This window comes from Rhinopithecus roxellana, chromosome 15, assembly GCF_007565055.1.
Source record: "Rhinopithecus roxellana isolate Shanxi Qingling chromosome 15, ASM756505v1, whole genome shotgun sequence".
NCBI classification, from domain to species: domain Eukaryota; kingdom Metazoa; phylum Chordata; class Mammalia; order Primates; family Cercopithecidae; genus Rhinopithecus; species Rhinopithecus roxellana.
Window position 1 is genome coordinate 11,925,879 of NC_044563.1, and position 17,237 is coordinate 11,943,115.

At 50.4% G+C, this 17,237-nt stretch overlaps 1 protein-coding gene across 3 annotated transcripts in view; it reads right to left on the minus strand.

The window, feature by feature from the left end:
- NRXN2 (neurexin 2) overlaps nt 1-17,237 on the minus strand; it is a 153,321-nt gene that overhangs the window by 92,784 nt on the left and 43,300 nt on the right. For 2 of the 3 annotated variants that reach the window (XM_030918583.1, XM_030918582.1), the window contains exons 6-8: nt 13,471-13,494; nt 4,789-4,950; nt 3,595-4,033 (exon numbers count right to left, since the gene is read on the minus strand). In XM_030918583.1, the coding sequence (XP_030774443.1) occupies nt 3,595-4,033; nt 4,789-4,950; nt 13,471-13,494 (625 nt within the window). Of the gene's footprint in view, nt 1-3,594; nt 4,034-4,788; nt 4,951-13,449; nt 13,495-17,237 lie in introns of all 3 variants that reach the window. The other variant, XM_030918581.1, reaches the window with a different exon arrangement.

A 17,237-nucleotide genomic window follows, 5' to 3' on the forward strand; every position in this document is an offset into this window, starting at 1 on the left:
CAGAGGTACCGAGAGTGGCCAGATTCTTACACAGAAAGTAGAATGGTGAGTGCCAACGGCTAAGAGGAGAGGGAATGGAGAGTTGGTGTTTATTGGGCCAGAGCTTCAGTTTGGGAAGATGAGAAAAGTTCTGGAGATAAATGATAGTTACCAGTGATATTTACACAACAATATGCATGTACTTAACACCAGTAAACTGCATACTTAAAAATGGTTACATCGAGACCGTCCTGGCTAACACGGTGAAACCCCCTCTCTACTAAAAAACGCAAAAACTAGCCAGGCGTGGTGGCGGGCGCCTGTAGTCCCAGATACTCAGGAGGCTGAGGCGTGAGAATGGCGTGAACCCGGGAGGCGAAGCTTGCAGTGAGCCGAGATCCGGCCACTGCACTCCAGCCTGGGCGACAGAGCGAGACTCCGTCTCAAAAAAGAGAAAAAAAAAATGGTTACGATGGGCTGGGCACAGAGGCTCACACCTGTAATCCCAGCTTTTTGGGAGGCTGAGGCAAATGTATCACTTGAGGTCAGGAGTTCAAGACCAGCCTGATCAACATGGTGAAACCTCATCTCTAGTAAAAAAAAAAATTTATATATATATATACATAAAATTAGCCGGGCATGGTGACGCACGCCTATAATCCCAGCTACCTGGGAAGCTGAGGCAGGAAAATCACTTGAACCCAGGAGACAGAGGTTGCAGTGAGCCGAGATTGCACCATTGCACTCCAGACTAGGCAAAAAGAGCGAGAAACTCTGTCTCAAAAAAAAAAAAAAAAAAAAAAAAAAATGGTTACGATAGTAAATTTTTTTTTTACTGTTTTGTTTTTCATTTTTTTTTCTGTCCCACATGATCTGCAGGAAAGGGTGGCAAATTTTGTTATGTATCATTTACCACAATTGCAAAAACAAAAATAGAAAAAAATGGAAAAGATCTAAGATAGTTTTCTTGGAATAGCTGCCCCAAGTCTGTGTTTGTGTACACATATGAAATGGGTCATCAGAGGCCAGGCGCGGTGGCTCACGCTGTAATCCCAGCACTTTGGTACAGCACTTTGGGAGGCTGAGGCAGGTGAATCACAAGGTCAGGAGTTCAAGACCAGCCTGGCCAAAATGGTAAAACCCCGTCTCCAATAAAAATACAAAAATTAGCCAGGCATGGTGGCATGTGCCTATAATCCCAGCTACTTGGGAGGCTGAGGCAGGAGAATCGCTTGAACCCGGGAGGCGGAGGTTGCAGTGAGCTGAGATCACACCACTGCACTCCAGACTGGGCAACAGAGTAAGACTTCATCTCAAAAAAAAAAAGAAAAGAAATGGGTCGTCAGAAATGTCCAGAATTGGTCAAGACAGGAATCCAAGGACCAGCCAGACCTGGTCCAGACTCTGGCTCCAGAGATTGGTGTGAGCTAACAGGAGTACTTCCTGAAAGCACAGAGAAGTGGAAGCCCTGCAGTGCCCTGCAAGGTTTGGGCAGACTTCCAACCTAGAGTGTTACTGACCACCTGGTGGAAACCCTGGGGCACAGAGAGCTCCGGGAAGAATTCCTGGTGCTGTCCTGAGACACAACCCGGGGATGAAATCATTTAATGTGAAGCCCGGGGGAAGCAACACTTCGAGGACGGAAGCGAAAGAAATAGAAAGCCCATGAGAAGCTGTCGTTCTCCGGGAGCCACAGGGCCCCTCCTTCCTGCACAGGGAGGAACAGTCACTCCACCCAAACTCACAGGCCCAGCTCAGTGACAGGCGGAGGAGCACAAAAATTTAGCTGACGTTGGCCAGGTGCTGTGGCTCACGCCTGTAATCCCAGCACTTTGAGAGGCCAAGGCAGGCTGATCACCAGGACAGGAGATCAAGACCATCCTGGCTAAGACGGTGAAACCCTGTTTCTACTAAAAATACAAAAAATTAGCCGGGCGTGGTGGCAGGCGCCTGTAGTCCCAGCTACTCAGGAGGCTGAGGCAGGAGAATCGCTTGAACCTGGGAGGTGAAGGTTGCAGTGAGCTGAGATCGCACCACTGCACTTCAGCCTGGGCGATAGAGCAAGACTCCGTATAAAAAAAAAAAAAAAAAAAAAAATTTAGCTAGCGTTGATAAGTGCTTAAATAGGATAATGTGTCAGTTCTCATTTATATCAATTTCCCTTTCTTGGATAATTCTCTCATGTTCAACAAGATGGAGAAGCGTAAAGGAGAGAGAATTAGCAGACAGAAAACAGGAAGAGGATGCAAGACACTGAAATGGAGGGTGAAGAAGAGAGTGGCTAGAAGCAACAGAAGGTTCAAGAACAGGCATCTGCTTGACCCCAGGACTCTCTGCCCTGACACTTAACTGTTCTAGAGCCCTCACTGCTAGGTGGGGGTGTGGGGCTATTCACTGTCTTTTTCACTCCATGCTCTCCCATCCCACACCAGAACAGAGGTTCTGTGACAGCGAAGATAGTCTTTTTAGTTTCCCTGCTGTCCATATCTCCAGAACCTTGGACAGCATCTGGCACACAGTGGGTGCTCAGTAACTGTTGAGTTAATTTTTTTTTTTTTCTTCTTTTTTTTTGGACAATCTTCCTCTGTCACCCAGGCTGGAGTGCAATGGCAGGATTTTGGCTCACTGCAACCTCCGCCTCCCAGGTTCAAGCGATTCTCCTGCCTCAGTCTCCCAATTAGCTGGGACTACAGGAGTGCACCACCATGCCCGGCTAATTTTTGTATTTTTAGTAGAGACGAGGTTTCACCATGATGACCAGGCTGGTCTCGAACTCCTGACCTCAAATGGTCCACCCACCTCGGCCTCCCAAAATGCTAGGATTACAGGTGTGAGCCACAGTGCCCAGCCTAGTGAGTTAGTTTTTTTTTTGTTTTTTTTTTTGTTTTTTTTAAGTTGAATGGCTCTAGACAGAAGGGAGGCATGGCTGGGAAGATATATTCTCTTTTTTTTTTTTTTTTTTTTTTTGAGACAGAGTCTGTCACCCAGGCTGGAGTGCAGTGGTGTGATCTCGGCTCACTGCAAGCTCCGCCTCCCCCGGGTTCATGCCATTCTTCTGTGTCAGCCTCTGAGTAGCCGGGACTACAGGTGCCCACCACCACACCTGGCTAATATTTTGTAATTTTAGTAGAGACGGGGTTTTGCCATGTTAGCCAGGATGGTCTCGATCTGACCTCATGATCTGCCCACCTTGGCCTCCTGAAATGCTGGGATTACAGGCGAGAGGCATCACACCTGGCCGGAAGATATATTCTTAAAGGAGAATGGGGTGTCTACTCTATGTTGGCCACTGTGCTAATCCTTCTACAGGTGTGCTCTTATTTTCTCCTCTTGATGGCCCTTGTGGGATTATTCCTGCTACAGATAAGGAAATGGAGTCTCACTTGCAGCAAGTAGGGGAGCTGAGGTGTGATCCAGGTCTGACTGACATCAAATGCTGTGCTCTTTCTGCCAATGTCCAGAAAGGACAAGACGTGAGGAGGGGTGGAGGAGAGGTGGCAGGGAAGAGTATAGGAAATGGTGTAGAAGAGACCCACTGAAGAGAGACGGAGAGCATGTCAGGGCAGATGGAAAGGGGTGGCCCATGGAAGGGGAAGGGTCCAGAGGCCTCCTGACCTTTTCGCCCGTCCCTCTGGAAGTCCACGTGACACCACTCGCCATCATTGACCTTGCGGCTGGATGCCCGCAGCTTGATGCCCCCAGATCCCATGTCCAGCAGAAGATAGAGGTGGCCGTCCAAAAGCTCCATGGCAAAGTAGTCGGCCCGCTGAGCAGAGCTGTGGCTGCCAGCTCCACCCCCAGCCCGCTGGCCCTGGCTGAAGAGCAGCAGCCCGTTGGGCTCAGTGGTGCGGAAGTCTAGGGAGATGGAGCCAGTGCGCTTAGCACTCCAGCGGGGCAGCGCCACAAAGGCCTCAGGACTCTCAAAGGTCACAGGGTCCAGGGCAGCCACATCCTCACAGCGGAATGACAAGTCCCCCTGCAGCTTCATCTTGGGGTCCCCTTCCTTTGCCAGGCGGGATAGTTCCAGTTTGAAGTCGTTGTTCTTATAGACCACCTGCAGGGAGGGGTGGCGTCAGGTATAAAGAATCAGAAAGCAGCTTAGGGCCTGGTCACTCCCACCCAGCAGTGAGCACCAGGGGACCCAGTCACCCACCCTTGTAGCCCCTGCTCAGTTCCACCAGACCACTCCCCTTAGGCCTCTGTTCCGGAGCTTCAGGCACAGAGGCTGTGAACAAGCACCTCCCTTGCCTGTCCTGTCCTGTCTTCTGGCCCAGCAGGAGCACGGTGACTTGCCCTGTGGGCTCTCAGTGCCCACTAAATTGCAGTTCATAATAATGACAAGGCCACTGATATGTGGTAGCCATTTTCTACTTGATGAAGTATGTTCACTTACACTCTTATGTGCGCCTCACAACCTTATGAAGTAGGCACTGACTACCCATCTACAGAGGAGGAAACTCAGCATTAGACAGTCAAGTGACTTGACCACAGTCACAGAACCAATGAGTGGAAGAGCTGGGACTCAAGCAAAGGTCTTTAGTCTTCACACCCAGCATTCTTTCCTCTGTTCCACAGCTGCCTTTGAGGGTCCTCTATGAGGATGGGAGCTTCTAAGGCTCAAGGAAACGAGAGGGGAGAAGCTTCTTGATGGAGTCAGTGGGCCTTAGGTTTTAAAGAGGGGGTGTCTCCCACCATGGACTTGGAAGCAACAGAGGACCCAGACACCTAGCCAGGTCAGACTAAGTCACACTGAAGACAGGAGCCAAAGGGCTCCTGAATGGCCTGCAGCCCCTCCCTAGGCCTACTCACGTCCTTGAGGCAGCCCATGAAGTTGTTGCTGACGGGCGAGCCCGGCAGGTCAGCTGTGTTGGGGCTGCCCCCAATGTAGAAGAAGTCATCAGAGCCCAGCATGGTGTAATCCTCCTGCGTGTAGCCTGTGGTGGTCAGGATCCCGTCCACCGAGATGGTCACCTGCCCAGCCCAGGAGGGAGGGAGAAAGACAGGAGACAACCAACATCAAATCCCTAGGAAGAGCTACGACTGGGCAAAGGAGGGGCCAGAGGGCAGCAGGGGAGGGGGACCCCCATTTTTATGTCTGCTTGTCTTGGAGAAGGAACAGTGGGGGAAGAGAGGGAATGAGGAAAAGGAGGCAGCACAAGATTTGATGGTTTCAGGGTGGGCTAAGACCTGCCCTCTGGCCCCCAGCTCAGCAGGCAGGAGCCTGAAGGGTACTTGGAGAGCTCCCCCTGATGTCCCCCAAGAAGTTGTTCCTGGAAGGCACTCTGAACAAGAATGTGGGCTCCAGGACAGATCCCCCATTCTGGGGCACAGGATGGGTGCAGATGGCATCCTCACTTTTCTTCTCCTGAAGGTACTCTCTGGACACACACATGACTCCAGAACTTCTTTCAAAAGTGTGCCAGAGAATGGTGTTCCCCGGACCTTGGTGGCTTAGACTCACCTGCAGCCCTCTCCGCTGGGTGCTGGGAAGCCTTTCAGTCTGAACCCAGTAGGGAGATGGAAGATAGCAGTGTGAGGACCAGGAACTCAGATATTCCTAGAAAGTCTTGAAACTTTCTGGGGTTGCCCATCGTGGCTGATTTCCACCCCTGCTGCCCAGTCTCCGGGTTTGTACTTCTAGCCCTTTCCTGAGTCTGTCTCTTGGCTCCTCAGATCTCCTTATATTCAGGTCACTCTCTTGCCTCCAAAGGAGAGGGAGCTCTTTAGCTACATTAGTCCACTCTTCCTTCTTCCTATCTAATTGCCTTGTCTACGAACACCACCAGAGTTACTCCAGGGAGTCAGGGCCAGCTTAGGGAACAGAGGGGGATAGAGCTAACCTCATGAATACCTTGCCCCTGGGCTGAAAGTTCAGTAAGAAAGCAGGATGAGTGGGAATGGGGGAGTACTTGGTGTTCCAGGAGGCACGGGGGCTCAGCGATGGCCTGGAGAATGCAGAAGTGATCTTAGGTGGGGCGGGGCAGGGCGTGACAAGGACAGGAAACTCTCTGACTTCCCCAGTCTCCCCAGGCAAATGTCCACCTAGTCTCCAAAAAATCTAACTCTACAAGCAGCCCACAAGGGTTCAAGACACCCAAAAAGGTTATGGGAGAAGGGCCAAGGGCTATGAGACCATGAGCCCCTACTCTAGGAAGGCAATGGTTTGGGAAGGTCAGCTGGGAAAGAGGGCAGAGCTCTGCAGGGTCAATAGGAAGCTGGCTCAGGGTTAGCCCAACACTGTGTTTCCATAGGCCACAGCTCACCCCATTTCTCATTCCCCAAGAGTGCCTCAGCACCCTCTTTCAGGAGCAGTCTAGAGATTGGGGCCTTCCAGTCACATCCTATGCCCTCCTCACCCACACCAGTCTATATGCACATGCCACCAGCCATCTTCCAGCGACTGGTCTCCAGGGGTCCACAGTCTCAGTGGGTGAACGGAGGAACTCCAAAGGGACATGAGCAGAACTGGGGTAAGGGAGCTTCCTGCCTTCCCAGGACCCCCGAATCCCTCTTGTGCTTGGCTGGAGCCTTGCAGCGTATAGGGTAGAGCTGAGCCCCACTCTCCACCTCCTGGGAACCATCAAACCTTGTGCTGGGGTAACTAGGTTGAAGAGCAGAAGGTAAGGGGGTGTCTTTGTGGAAAGGGGCAGTCTGAAAGCTTTTGAATCTTATTTGAGGGGAGGGCCAGTCATTACCATTTATTTCTTCTTCCCTCCACCCCACCCTAAGGCTGGGAAGTAGGGGTCTGGGTAGAAAAGGGAAGGGTCCAAGTATTAGTCACAAAAACATGCAAACGAGATTAGACCTGGCAGAGAGGGGCTGGAGAAAGGGAAGAAGGAGCCGGGATGAAAGGTCAGGGATAAGACAGGGAGTGGGTAATAGGCTGAACGGGCCTCCCTGGGACAAATTCAACTCCATCCAGCCCTCCACCTCCACTCTCCCTGATGCTGCACTGAGAGCCCAGGAACTGGGCTGCTGATTACTTCCTGTGCCTAAGTCTGGTCACCCCAACTGGTCAGCTCCTGAGGGGTAGGCACCAGCCTGACATGTCCCTGTAACCCCACTAATCTGAACATAATCCAGGGTATACAGCACATAGCCATTAAAGATCATCTTATGACCCAGGGCCACATAGCTGGCATCTCCATCTATGAACCTAACACCTAAGGAGCCTGTGACTTTGGTGACAGAAACTCAAGTGCACTCCTGCTTCAGTGCAGGGAAAGGGCTCTGCTGGTCCCAAAGCTCCCCAGGAAGAGAATCTCCTCTTTTGGTCCCCAGCCCACCTGAGCCCCTCAGCTGTGTCCTCCCTCCCTGACCTCAGAAGCCAGGGCACCAGCCACTGGCCATCTCCCTCACCCTATGGGCTCTCTCTATCCCACTCCATTTGCCAAAGTCACCCTCCCTTTGCCCTCTCAGACTTAAACGAGGTGACAGTGTGGGGTAGAGAGGAGGAAATACCCTCCTCAGTTTCCCTCCTGACTGGGCACAATCTCACCTTGCCCCCCTGGGCTTTTTGCAGATCACTCCCATGTGCTTCCTACTGGGAAAGGGCTGCCTTAATCACCCTCTTATGGCCCAGGGCTGGGCCTGGGGGTGGGGTAGCAGGAGGAAGGACAACATAAGGAAGTGCCCTGAGGAAGGGGATCAGCCAGAGGTGGGGAGTAGAGGGAGAAAGTGGGGATGGGTTCTGGGTGGAAAGGAAGCCAAGGGTAGAGGGAATGGAGGAAGGTCTCTGGGGAAGGCAAGGAGGGAGATGACTTAGATTAGTAAAACCCGACTGTTCCCTCAGACAAATCAAAGTCCAGACACAAAAATGGCAGGTTCGTTAGTAAAAGCAGGAAACAGGGGAATAATTCCCCCGGTCCCCCTCCACCCCAGGGGTTCATGATGCCCCTGCCCCCCAACCCCCCCCCACGCATCTTCTGGAAGGGGTGGGGCCGGTGGGGGAGGAGGGAAAGGAGGGGGTCGTGCAACACAGAACAGCCACTGCAGCTGGACACATGCAGGTTAGAGGAGCAGGGTGAGGGCTAGGCCCAGCAGGACAGGCCAGAGAAAGGCAGCCAGGTAAGAAGGTGTGCAGGGCAGGGGCATTGGGAGGAGCAGAGATGGAGGCGACAGAGCTATGGGGTGCAGGTAGGGAGAGAGCTTCCTTCTGATGATGAGGGGAAAAGAGAGGAGTGACCACTAGGACAGAGACACTTTAAGGGTTGAAAAAGAAAGAGAAAAGACATTTGACTCTACTGTCCTCATAAGCAGGCGACCCAAGACTCATTCCACCACCCATTCGCCACGGATCACCAATCCCCAGACACACCTGCGTACGTACCACATCCTACCCAAGGCAGTGAGATGTTCCAGCTGTCTCCTTCCAAACAGCAGCACTGAGACATAGCAGAGTGTCTGCACCCAACCCATGCCAACCCGCTCAACACAGACAAGCAAGCCAAGTGGGTACTGAACTGGCCAAGGGGAATGAGCCAGAGCTTCTGCCCTGGAAGAGTTGTGTCCAGCCAGAGGAGAAGGGAGAGGGTGCAGAGGCAGCAGGAGCCCACGGCCCAGCCCCCACTGTGCTCCCCAGAAGCAGAGAGGCTGGATGGAGGTGGCCACAAGGGGCAGCCTGTGACTTGGGTGGGCTCTCAGCCCTCCCTGCTGACCCCACTTCTCTTTCTGTTCCACGTACCTCCCCTGTGGCAGGCTGTGCAGGATATGAAACTAGGTCCTGGCCATAAATAACTCCACATTGGTGGGCACTTCATGCCCACCATGCCTTAGGAAGAAAGGCTGAGGAAGAGGGGAAGTATCCTTCTGCCATCTTCTGAAGCCTTTCTCAGCTGCCTGTGATGATCACAGGGTCACTGACCTCCTTGGGAGGGGAACTTATTCTGGGGAGAACAAGACGGAGGGCAGGTATTTTTAACTTGTGGGCAAGTTGACTGAGCTAGGGAGATTCCATGTCCCTTGATATTGTGTGCAAAACTGCCTCCGTGGGCTTTTTTCCTGTGAGAGTCCATTGCTGTCATCAAATTCTCAAAGGTATCCAAGAGCCAAAGGTGGTTAAGAGCAACTAGTCTAGGGGAAAGGTCCTGGCATCCCCTTAGGATTGAGTGGATGGAAATAAGGGACAAAGACAAAGGGGAAGAAAGGGTCTCCAGGCTGAGTGAGGTACTGCAAGTCCTGCTAAGGGTTTGGGTTAGCTACCTGTTCAATGAGAGGGCAGAAACTAACCAGAGACTCGAGCTGGAAAGATACACCACGAAGATGGACTGAACCGGCAGGCACAGCCCTGTCGTGAATCCTGAGGTCTGGATTTGATAGTTTGGGAATAGAGAGGAAAGATATCAGGTCAGAAATCCTGGGCTCTCATTCAGGCTTTATCCTTTTCCAAAACAATCCCATTTTACCTCTGACTCTCATCTGTGAGAGGAGTTTAACAACTTCTGGGGCTCCCATTTCTTCCAGGCTTACGCTGAGCATCAAATGAGAAAACTGAAGTGAAACTCCTCCATATCTGGCTATGTGACCCTAGACAAGGTGCTTTCTCTGGGCTTCAGCTTTCCCCATCTGTTAACTGGGAACAGTCTCTGCCTGCTACGTGCAACCCAGGCATTCATCAAGTTTAAATGATATTCAAAAGAGGAAAGCTATATAAAGACTCCCAGTGTGCGCACAAAGAGCTATCATTATTTTTACAAGCAAACTCCATTAGCCTGATCACACCTAATCCAAACTTCTCAACCTTCTCAAGGTTGGCCTTTTTGCTTTATATCCACCCTCTCCCCGAAGAAGAAGTGCTCAAACAACATGAAAAGAGTCCATATACATGAGTTAGTAAAAATAAACTGGAAACTAACCAAAACCTGTCTGGGGGATGCCTTGGGAATCAGAACACATTGAACCCTGTTACAAGGCCTCAGACTCTGGTCTTGGCCGGAAAGAGCTGATTCCTAGTACAGGTTTATGAAGGTCTATGAGGCCACCAAAAGGCAACCAGATCTGTTTACCAGTCAGTATTGCTCATGCAGGAAAGTACAGACTTTAGAGACTCACAATTGGGCAGATACTTTCCTTTTCAGGGCTGAAACAAGAGAGTATTGTTTACTTTTGCTTGTTTGTTGTGTGTGTGTCTGTTTGTTTTAGAGATAGGGTCTTGTTTGTTTGTTTGTTTGTTTGTTTGTTTGTTTGTTTTAGAGATGGTGTCTTGCCAGGGCACAATGGCTCATGCCTGTATCCTAACACTTTGGGAAGCCGAGGTGGGTGGAATGCCTGAGCTCAGGAATTCGAGACCAGCCTGGGCAACATGGTGAAATCCTGTCTCTACTAAAAATACAAAAAATTAGCCAGGTATGGTGGCGTGCACCTGTAGTCCAAGCTACTCAGGAGGCTGAGGCATGAGAATTGCTTGAACTCAGGAGGCAGAGGTTGCAGTGAGCCGAGATCACGTCACTTCACTCCAGTGTAGGCAACAGAGCCAGATTCTATCTCAAAAAAAAAAGAGGGGAGGGGGGTCTTGCTATGTCACCCAGGCTAGTCTTGAACTCCTGGGCTTATGCAATCTTCCCATCTCAGCCTTGAGTAGCTGAGATTACAGGTTCATAGCTGGTTGTTGGCTTCTTCTTTTTGTTTTATGTTTTGTTTTGTTCTGTTTTGTTTTGTTTTGGAGATGGAGTTTTACTCCTGTTGCCCAGGCTGGAGTGCAGTGGCGCGATCTCGGTTCACTGCAACCTTGGCCTCCCAGGTTCAAGTAATTCTCGTGCCTTAGCCTCCTGAGTAGCTGGGATTACAGATGCCCATCACCACACCCGGCTATTTTTTTGTATTTTTAGTAGAGACAGGGTTTCACCATGTTGGCCAGGCTGGCCTTGAACTCCTGGACTCAGGTGATCCACCCGCCTCAGCCTCCCAAAATGCTGGGATTACAGGAGTGAGCCACCACACCCAGCAGGTTGTTTCCTTCTTAACCAACTTAACCACCTCAGCCTCAAGTAGCTGGGATTACAGGTGCCTAGCTGGTTGTTGCTTCTTAACCAATTTAATCAAGTCATTCATCTTTCCTCCTCTTCTCCAGCCCAATTCCTGAAGCATTCTAGGGTTTCACACAGTTATTTTGGGACTGATTCTTAAGAAGAGATAGCAATAGGATCTCCAGTGGGCCAGAGATGTTATATTCTCCAGGGTTTGCTATGGAAGAGAATCATTTCTTTACAAAACATCCCTGCCCTGGAAACACTGAGACAATCAGTTAACATTTTATAAAGCTTAGTAACATTACAATTTCCTTTACAGAGTACAAATGTTTTCACTTCTATTACTCTACTTGATCTTCACACTGATTCCATGTAGTAGGCAATGCAGGTATATTACCCCTATTAGCCCATTTGGTAGATAAGGAAACTGAGCTTTAGTAGACTCAACCCACGTGGTCAATTTTTAACCAAATTGAGGCTAGATGGAAAGTCTGCTGGGTCCTAATTCTAGGATGGTATTACCCAGAGGCTTGGGGTGTACCACATGGCTTGATCTTGCCTCCCTTCTGTCCCCAAAGTCACAGGTTGGCTATCTAGTGAAGCACCATAAAGAAAGTTCCAAATGGCCAGCTCCTGACAGGCACTCAATGGCCTGGCCTGAGCCGGGCAGGTAGCAGCTAACTCCTAGAAGCAGCAGCTGGAGGAACAAGAAACCTGGCACTGTATGCCCCATTGGAACACCAAGACCACTGGGAGTGGTAACCTGAGATCTTAAATTGGGGAGGGCTGGAATGGCTTTGGCCATGGGCACTAGTCTATATGGGTACAGGAAAACATGGACCCGCAAAAGTTCAGGAAAAGCCAGATGTAGCCTCAGAGGTAGAGCCTCCTAGGGAAGTGGGGGAGACACTCAGATTGGGAGCCCCAACTGTCACGCTTCCCTCCTCACCAGCCAGCCATGCAAACCTGGGTGGATGGGCAGGCCAGGCAGCTGCCCCAAGCAGCACCGGCCCCACGGGAGCAGACACATCCATCTGCAGGGTCCCCGGCCTGGTGCTCAATCACTCTGCATTATTAATAGGCGATGACTAACCGGCTGCTGCTGCAGAGCCAGGACTGGGCAGGCACAAGGGAATCCCAGGGGATCGCACGCAGCAAGGCCTGCGGGCACACACTCTGAGGCAAAGCAAGGAGCAAAGAGCTAGCCCCAGTTCCTTCCCTGTTCCTGCCTGCCATGGCACTGCGACTGAAGGGCCAGTCCCCACAGTCCACCTCCACACAGAGTCCTCACCAGGCTCAAAAACCTACACAGTCACGCAGCCCCCAGCTCACACCAGCTCACACATGGAGAGTCACCAGCAGAGCCTCGCACATACACGGTACAGCTTCCCACTAACACCCCAAAATGTCACGCCAACATTTACACACAGTCACACCCACACACCAACACACACCAGCTGCATTTACACAGACACCCACACCAACACTCACCAGGACTGAGCCCAACCCAAACAGAGGAACTCGGTGACAAGGACAACCAATGCTGCCCCTTCCTACCCCTGCAGGCCTCCTCCTCTCACTCCCCTCAACAGGAAAGGAAACCAGCCCCTGTCAGAGGCCATGCGGGGCAGGCAGTGGGCAGAGAGGGCAGGGGGTGAGGGGAAGGAAGACAGTGTGAAACACAGTGTTAGTCAGAGCAGCGGAGCAGTTGCGGGGAACTGGACGCTATCCCTGGTCGGGGGAAAAGACCATTCATGCCATGCAAAATGTGGGGGACATGGAACCAGGAACTCTCAAGGCTGAGAAGTGAGGGAAGGGACGGCACCTTTCCTGGAGCAGCCAGCATGGGGCAGCCCCCAAACTGCTATGAACTGATGATTTGCATGAGGTCTGGACTGATCTCAGGCAGCTCCGCATCTCCCAAGGCCATGCCCCCCACCCCTGGGAACCCACCCCGCTGGCTGCCACTGGAGGTCTCACCCCCAGCCCCCTTCCCAAACTTGAGGGGCCCTGTCCAGGGAGCTGACAGTGAGCAGAGCATAGCATGTCATGGGATGGTGTTTTCCATGGATTTTCAGGGGACCAAGAAACTAAATCAAAGAGAAAAAACAAGGGAGGGGAGGGAAAAGAACAAAATAAAGCAATAGAAATAAGCAGCCTGGCATCGGGGCTGGTCTAACCAGAGCCGATGAACATGGGGCCTGCCCCCAGGTCTCTCTGGCCAGGAATCTGAATTCAGGAGTTAGGGATTACAGCAGGGACAAGCCAAATTCCTCGATTTCCATTTGTCTTTTGTATTTCAGTTTGGACCAAAAAAGAAAGAAAAGGGAAAGAGGGAAACTAAAAGAGAAGCAAAATCTAAAGATTGTCCAGGACGCAAAAAACAATTGGAAGAGCAAAACAACCAAAAAACCAAACAGGGAGAGGAAACAAAAGAGGGAGAATCAAACAGTTAAAAAACCCACGGCAAACCAAACGGTAAGACAATTAGAGTGATATCTACCAGATAATGCAGTTTGTTTACCATAGCGTGTCCAATCCCTGCGTGCTTCACCGGAGATATGGGGGGATGGGGAGGAGGGGGATGTCAAAAAACAACAACAAACACAACAACAAAAGAACAGAACGAAAAGAAAAGAAAAATAAAATGACCAACTGTGAAACTCAAGGAAGGAGGAAAAAATATATATCTATATATATTTGGTTGTTTGTTCCAACCCTCCCACCTTAGGTTCAGCGAAAGTATTTGTTTAAAGAAAATTAAATTGTAATGGGGGGAGGAGAAATAAAACACACACAAAAATTAAGTCCCTTCTTCTCCCCATCCCTCCCCCATCCCTCCTCTGGATTCCTCTCCCCCCTCATCCCCTCCCCGAAGAAGAGCCGTCTGCAGAGAAGGGGAACAGTTAGAGACCTTGGTTAGTAGAGAAGAAAACAACAAAAGAACTGGACCAAGAAACCAAAGACTTAAAGATGGCCGACATTCCGCAGATGAGACAGAAAGGTTAGTTCGGTTTTTCATTCATACCTTGCCCCACCTGTCCCTGCCCATCCCTTGGTCCCCTGGGTTATAAGCGCGTTAGTAACACACACAGAGTCGGCAACGGGGTTTTCCAACAGAGGGTGAGAAAGGGAAGGCAGGGGATTAAGAAGCAGACCCAATTATGCAGTATTAGTAAGTCCTATCAGCTGAAATGTTAGAGAGTTTAGGGGAAGGAAGGGAGGGAACAAGGGCTGTGAGGAGGATTGGGCTATTGGTTGGAGCCATGGACTTACAGGTTTGTTGGCTAACTGATCAACCAGATGGCTTTCCAGAGAACTGGCTAAAGAGCGAGTTGGTGCTGGCCAACTGGCTGACCAGTGGCCATGCCGGGTCAATGGATTAACCAGTTGGTGATGGGCCAGCTGGCTATCAGGCTGGAAGAAGAGTGGGCATCACCCCTGGAGAATCAAAGGACTGGCAAGAATGAGAGGCAATTTCATTTTGGAGGCAAAAGGAAGGGGTTCCCAAGGAGCATAGGAGGGACCATGGATGCCTGCTTTTCCTGGGGATGGAGAATACGCAAATCGATCCTGGGAGTCACTGAGGAGAGGAGCAGCTCCTCTGTTTTTTGTTTTTGTTTTTGTTTTTTTTTCTTCTCATCCTTAAGAAAGGAAGAGAGAGTAAGTCGCCACCAGTACAGGGAAAAGGAAATGTTGCCCTTCATGGGCTGGCAGATGGCTCATACATTATATCAAATTATTGCAGACCCTCCTCCCTCTCCTCCCCATCTCCCACCCATAGCTGACTCCTCCCACATGTCCACCTTGACTTTTCAGAACTTTCACCAAAAGTTCTCCAGGCTCTTCAATCACCCCAACCCCATTCTCTTACTCTCCGGGCTATTGTCCCTCCCAGAATCAAGTGCCCACCACCACCACCTCTACCAGTCTCTAGAATTGGTAAGGCCATCCCGGCAGCACAGCCTCCTTTCATGTACACCCATAAACCCCTGAGTCTCCATTCCCCAGAGCCAGCACCAGAAATTCACTCCCCTACACCCATAAAAAGGAACCTCTAAAATCCCTGACTTTTCCCTAAGCTATAAGCGCACTCTTTCTACCCCAGTCTCTAGTGTCCCCACTCTCATGTGGCTCTAAGTTCATTTTCTCTTCTCATTGCCACAGACAGCAGCAACAACCACCTTCCAAATTATCCCTGTCTTTGGGGAGGACATGTCAGAGGCACTGAGGCAGCTGTACTTAAGAGTATTAGAGATGGGCCGGGCGCGGTGGCTCAAGCCTGTAATCCCAGCACTTTGGGAGGCCGAGACGGGCAGATCACAAGGTCAGGAGATCGAGACCATCCTGGCTAATATGGTGAAACCCCGTCTCTACTAAAGAATACAAAAAACTAGCCGGGCGATGAGGCGGGCGCCTGTAGTCCCAGCTACTTGGGAGGCGGAGGCAGGAGAATGGCGTGAACCTGGGAGGCGGAGCTTGCAGTGAGCTGAGATCCGGCCACCGCACTCCAGCCTGGCCGACAGAGCCAGACTCCGTCTCAAAAAAAAAAAAAAAGAGTATTAGAGATGGAGGGACATTATTGCTTGATGCCTGTTAAATACTAAACTGTACCCCAGAGAGTGTGATTGTGAGAAGGAGAGGTATTCTAGGGACAGATCCATTAGTTAGAGAGTTGTTATAACCAGTGGGCACAGGACTAATTCAGTAAGATAATGAATAAGGGCCTCGTATAATTAAAAATAACAGAATTCAATATTTAGCAGCCAGAAGAAGTGCTGAATAACCAATATTAATTATTAGTGATGCAGAAGCAGTTTACATAGCAAGAGAAGAGTCTAATTGCAGGTGCAGTGATGGGAGCCAGGGGATAGCGTGTGATAAGAGGATTAGTACTGGCGGCTGGTAGGACTGTCATGAAATGAAGAGGCCAACTAGTCAGAACAAGGAACAATTAGCTTCAGGGCAGCTAAACAACCAGACCCAAAAAGGTAAGTGTTGTCTGGTTTCACTGCCCTAGTCAAACAAGGCAGGAAGAAAAAGGCATTGGAGGTAAAAATCCAACTACTACTCTTTGAGTTAGAACTGGTTGTGGAGAATAAAATAAGATTTAAATGTTTTCAACTTTAAGAAGAAGATTCCATTTTAACAAGCAGAACAGCAAATTAAGAATCAGGATTGATGCCGAGGTGCGGTGGCTCACGCCTGTTATCCCAGCACTTTGGGAGGCTAAGGCGGGCAGATCACGAGGTTAGGAGATCAAGACCATCCTGGCTAACATGGTGAAACCCCGTCTCTACTAAAAATACAAAAAATTAGCGGGGCGTGGTGGCAGGTCCCTGTAGTCCCAGCTACTCGGGAGGCTGAGGCAGGAGAATGGTGTGAACCCGGGAGGCGGAGCTTACAGTGAGCAGAGATCACGCCACTGCACTCCACCCTAGGCGACAGAGCGAGACTCTGTCTCAAAAAAAAAAAAAAAAAAAATCAGGACTGAGAAGAAAGAGATGTGAGTTCTAACCCTTGGGCCTTCCACAAATTTGATGAGAGATCCAGCTTTCCTCTTAAAAATAGTAGGGTTGGAGTAGATGAGATGGGGCCCCTCTAGACCTAGGGATTATGGATCCAGACCCAGTCCAATGGAGATCATGCTTATGGGGGCAATTGTCGTGAAATTCTAGAATGCAACTTCCACTGGAACCCATTCCTGGTGGCCTGGGACACAGCACAGGGAAGGGGTACACAGCAGCCTAGGCCTTCCCAATGGCCAGGATCTGGAGAGCTGAGACTTCAGAATAACAGATGAGCAACAAAGGCTTTATCCCACTCACAGAAACAGCTAGAGAGCTCCTGGAGCCTAGGAGCACAAGCATGACAACACATGATGAATGAGAAGGGTATCAAAGTCACAGAGGGGAGAAGTTAGGCATCATATCAAGTGGTCATTTTTACCAAGTCTTTCTGACTCAAACACCAGCTCTAGGAATTCACCAGGCAGAAAGGAGAGCCTCAGGACAAAACTATACCCCATCTCTACCTTGAAATCTGAGTGTAGCTCCAGCCTGCTCAAGAAAGCCAAGAGAGGGGAATATTTACATAAATCATAAAAATCTGGGGTGAAGACAATCTGTGGAACTTGAGTAAAAGAAGCTCAAGACAAAGAGAAGAGGAACCCACTTCACTTGCACATAAGAGGGACCCATTTTTCAGAGATACAAGCAGAACATTGAAATGGCTTCAAGATCTGAGAACATCCAAGAATGACAGAAGCACAGGACAAACCCCAGCCTCCTT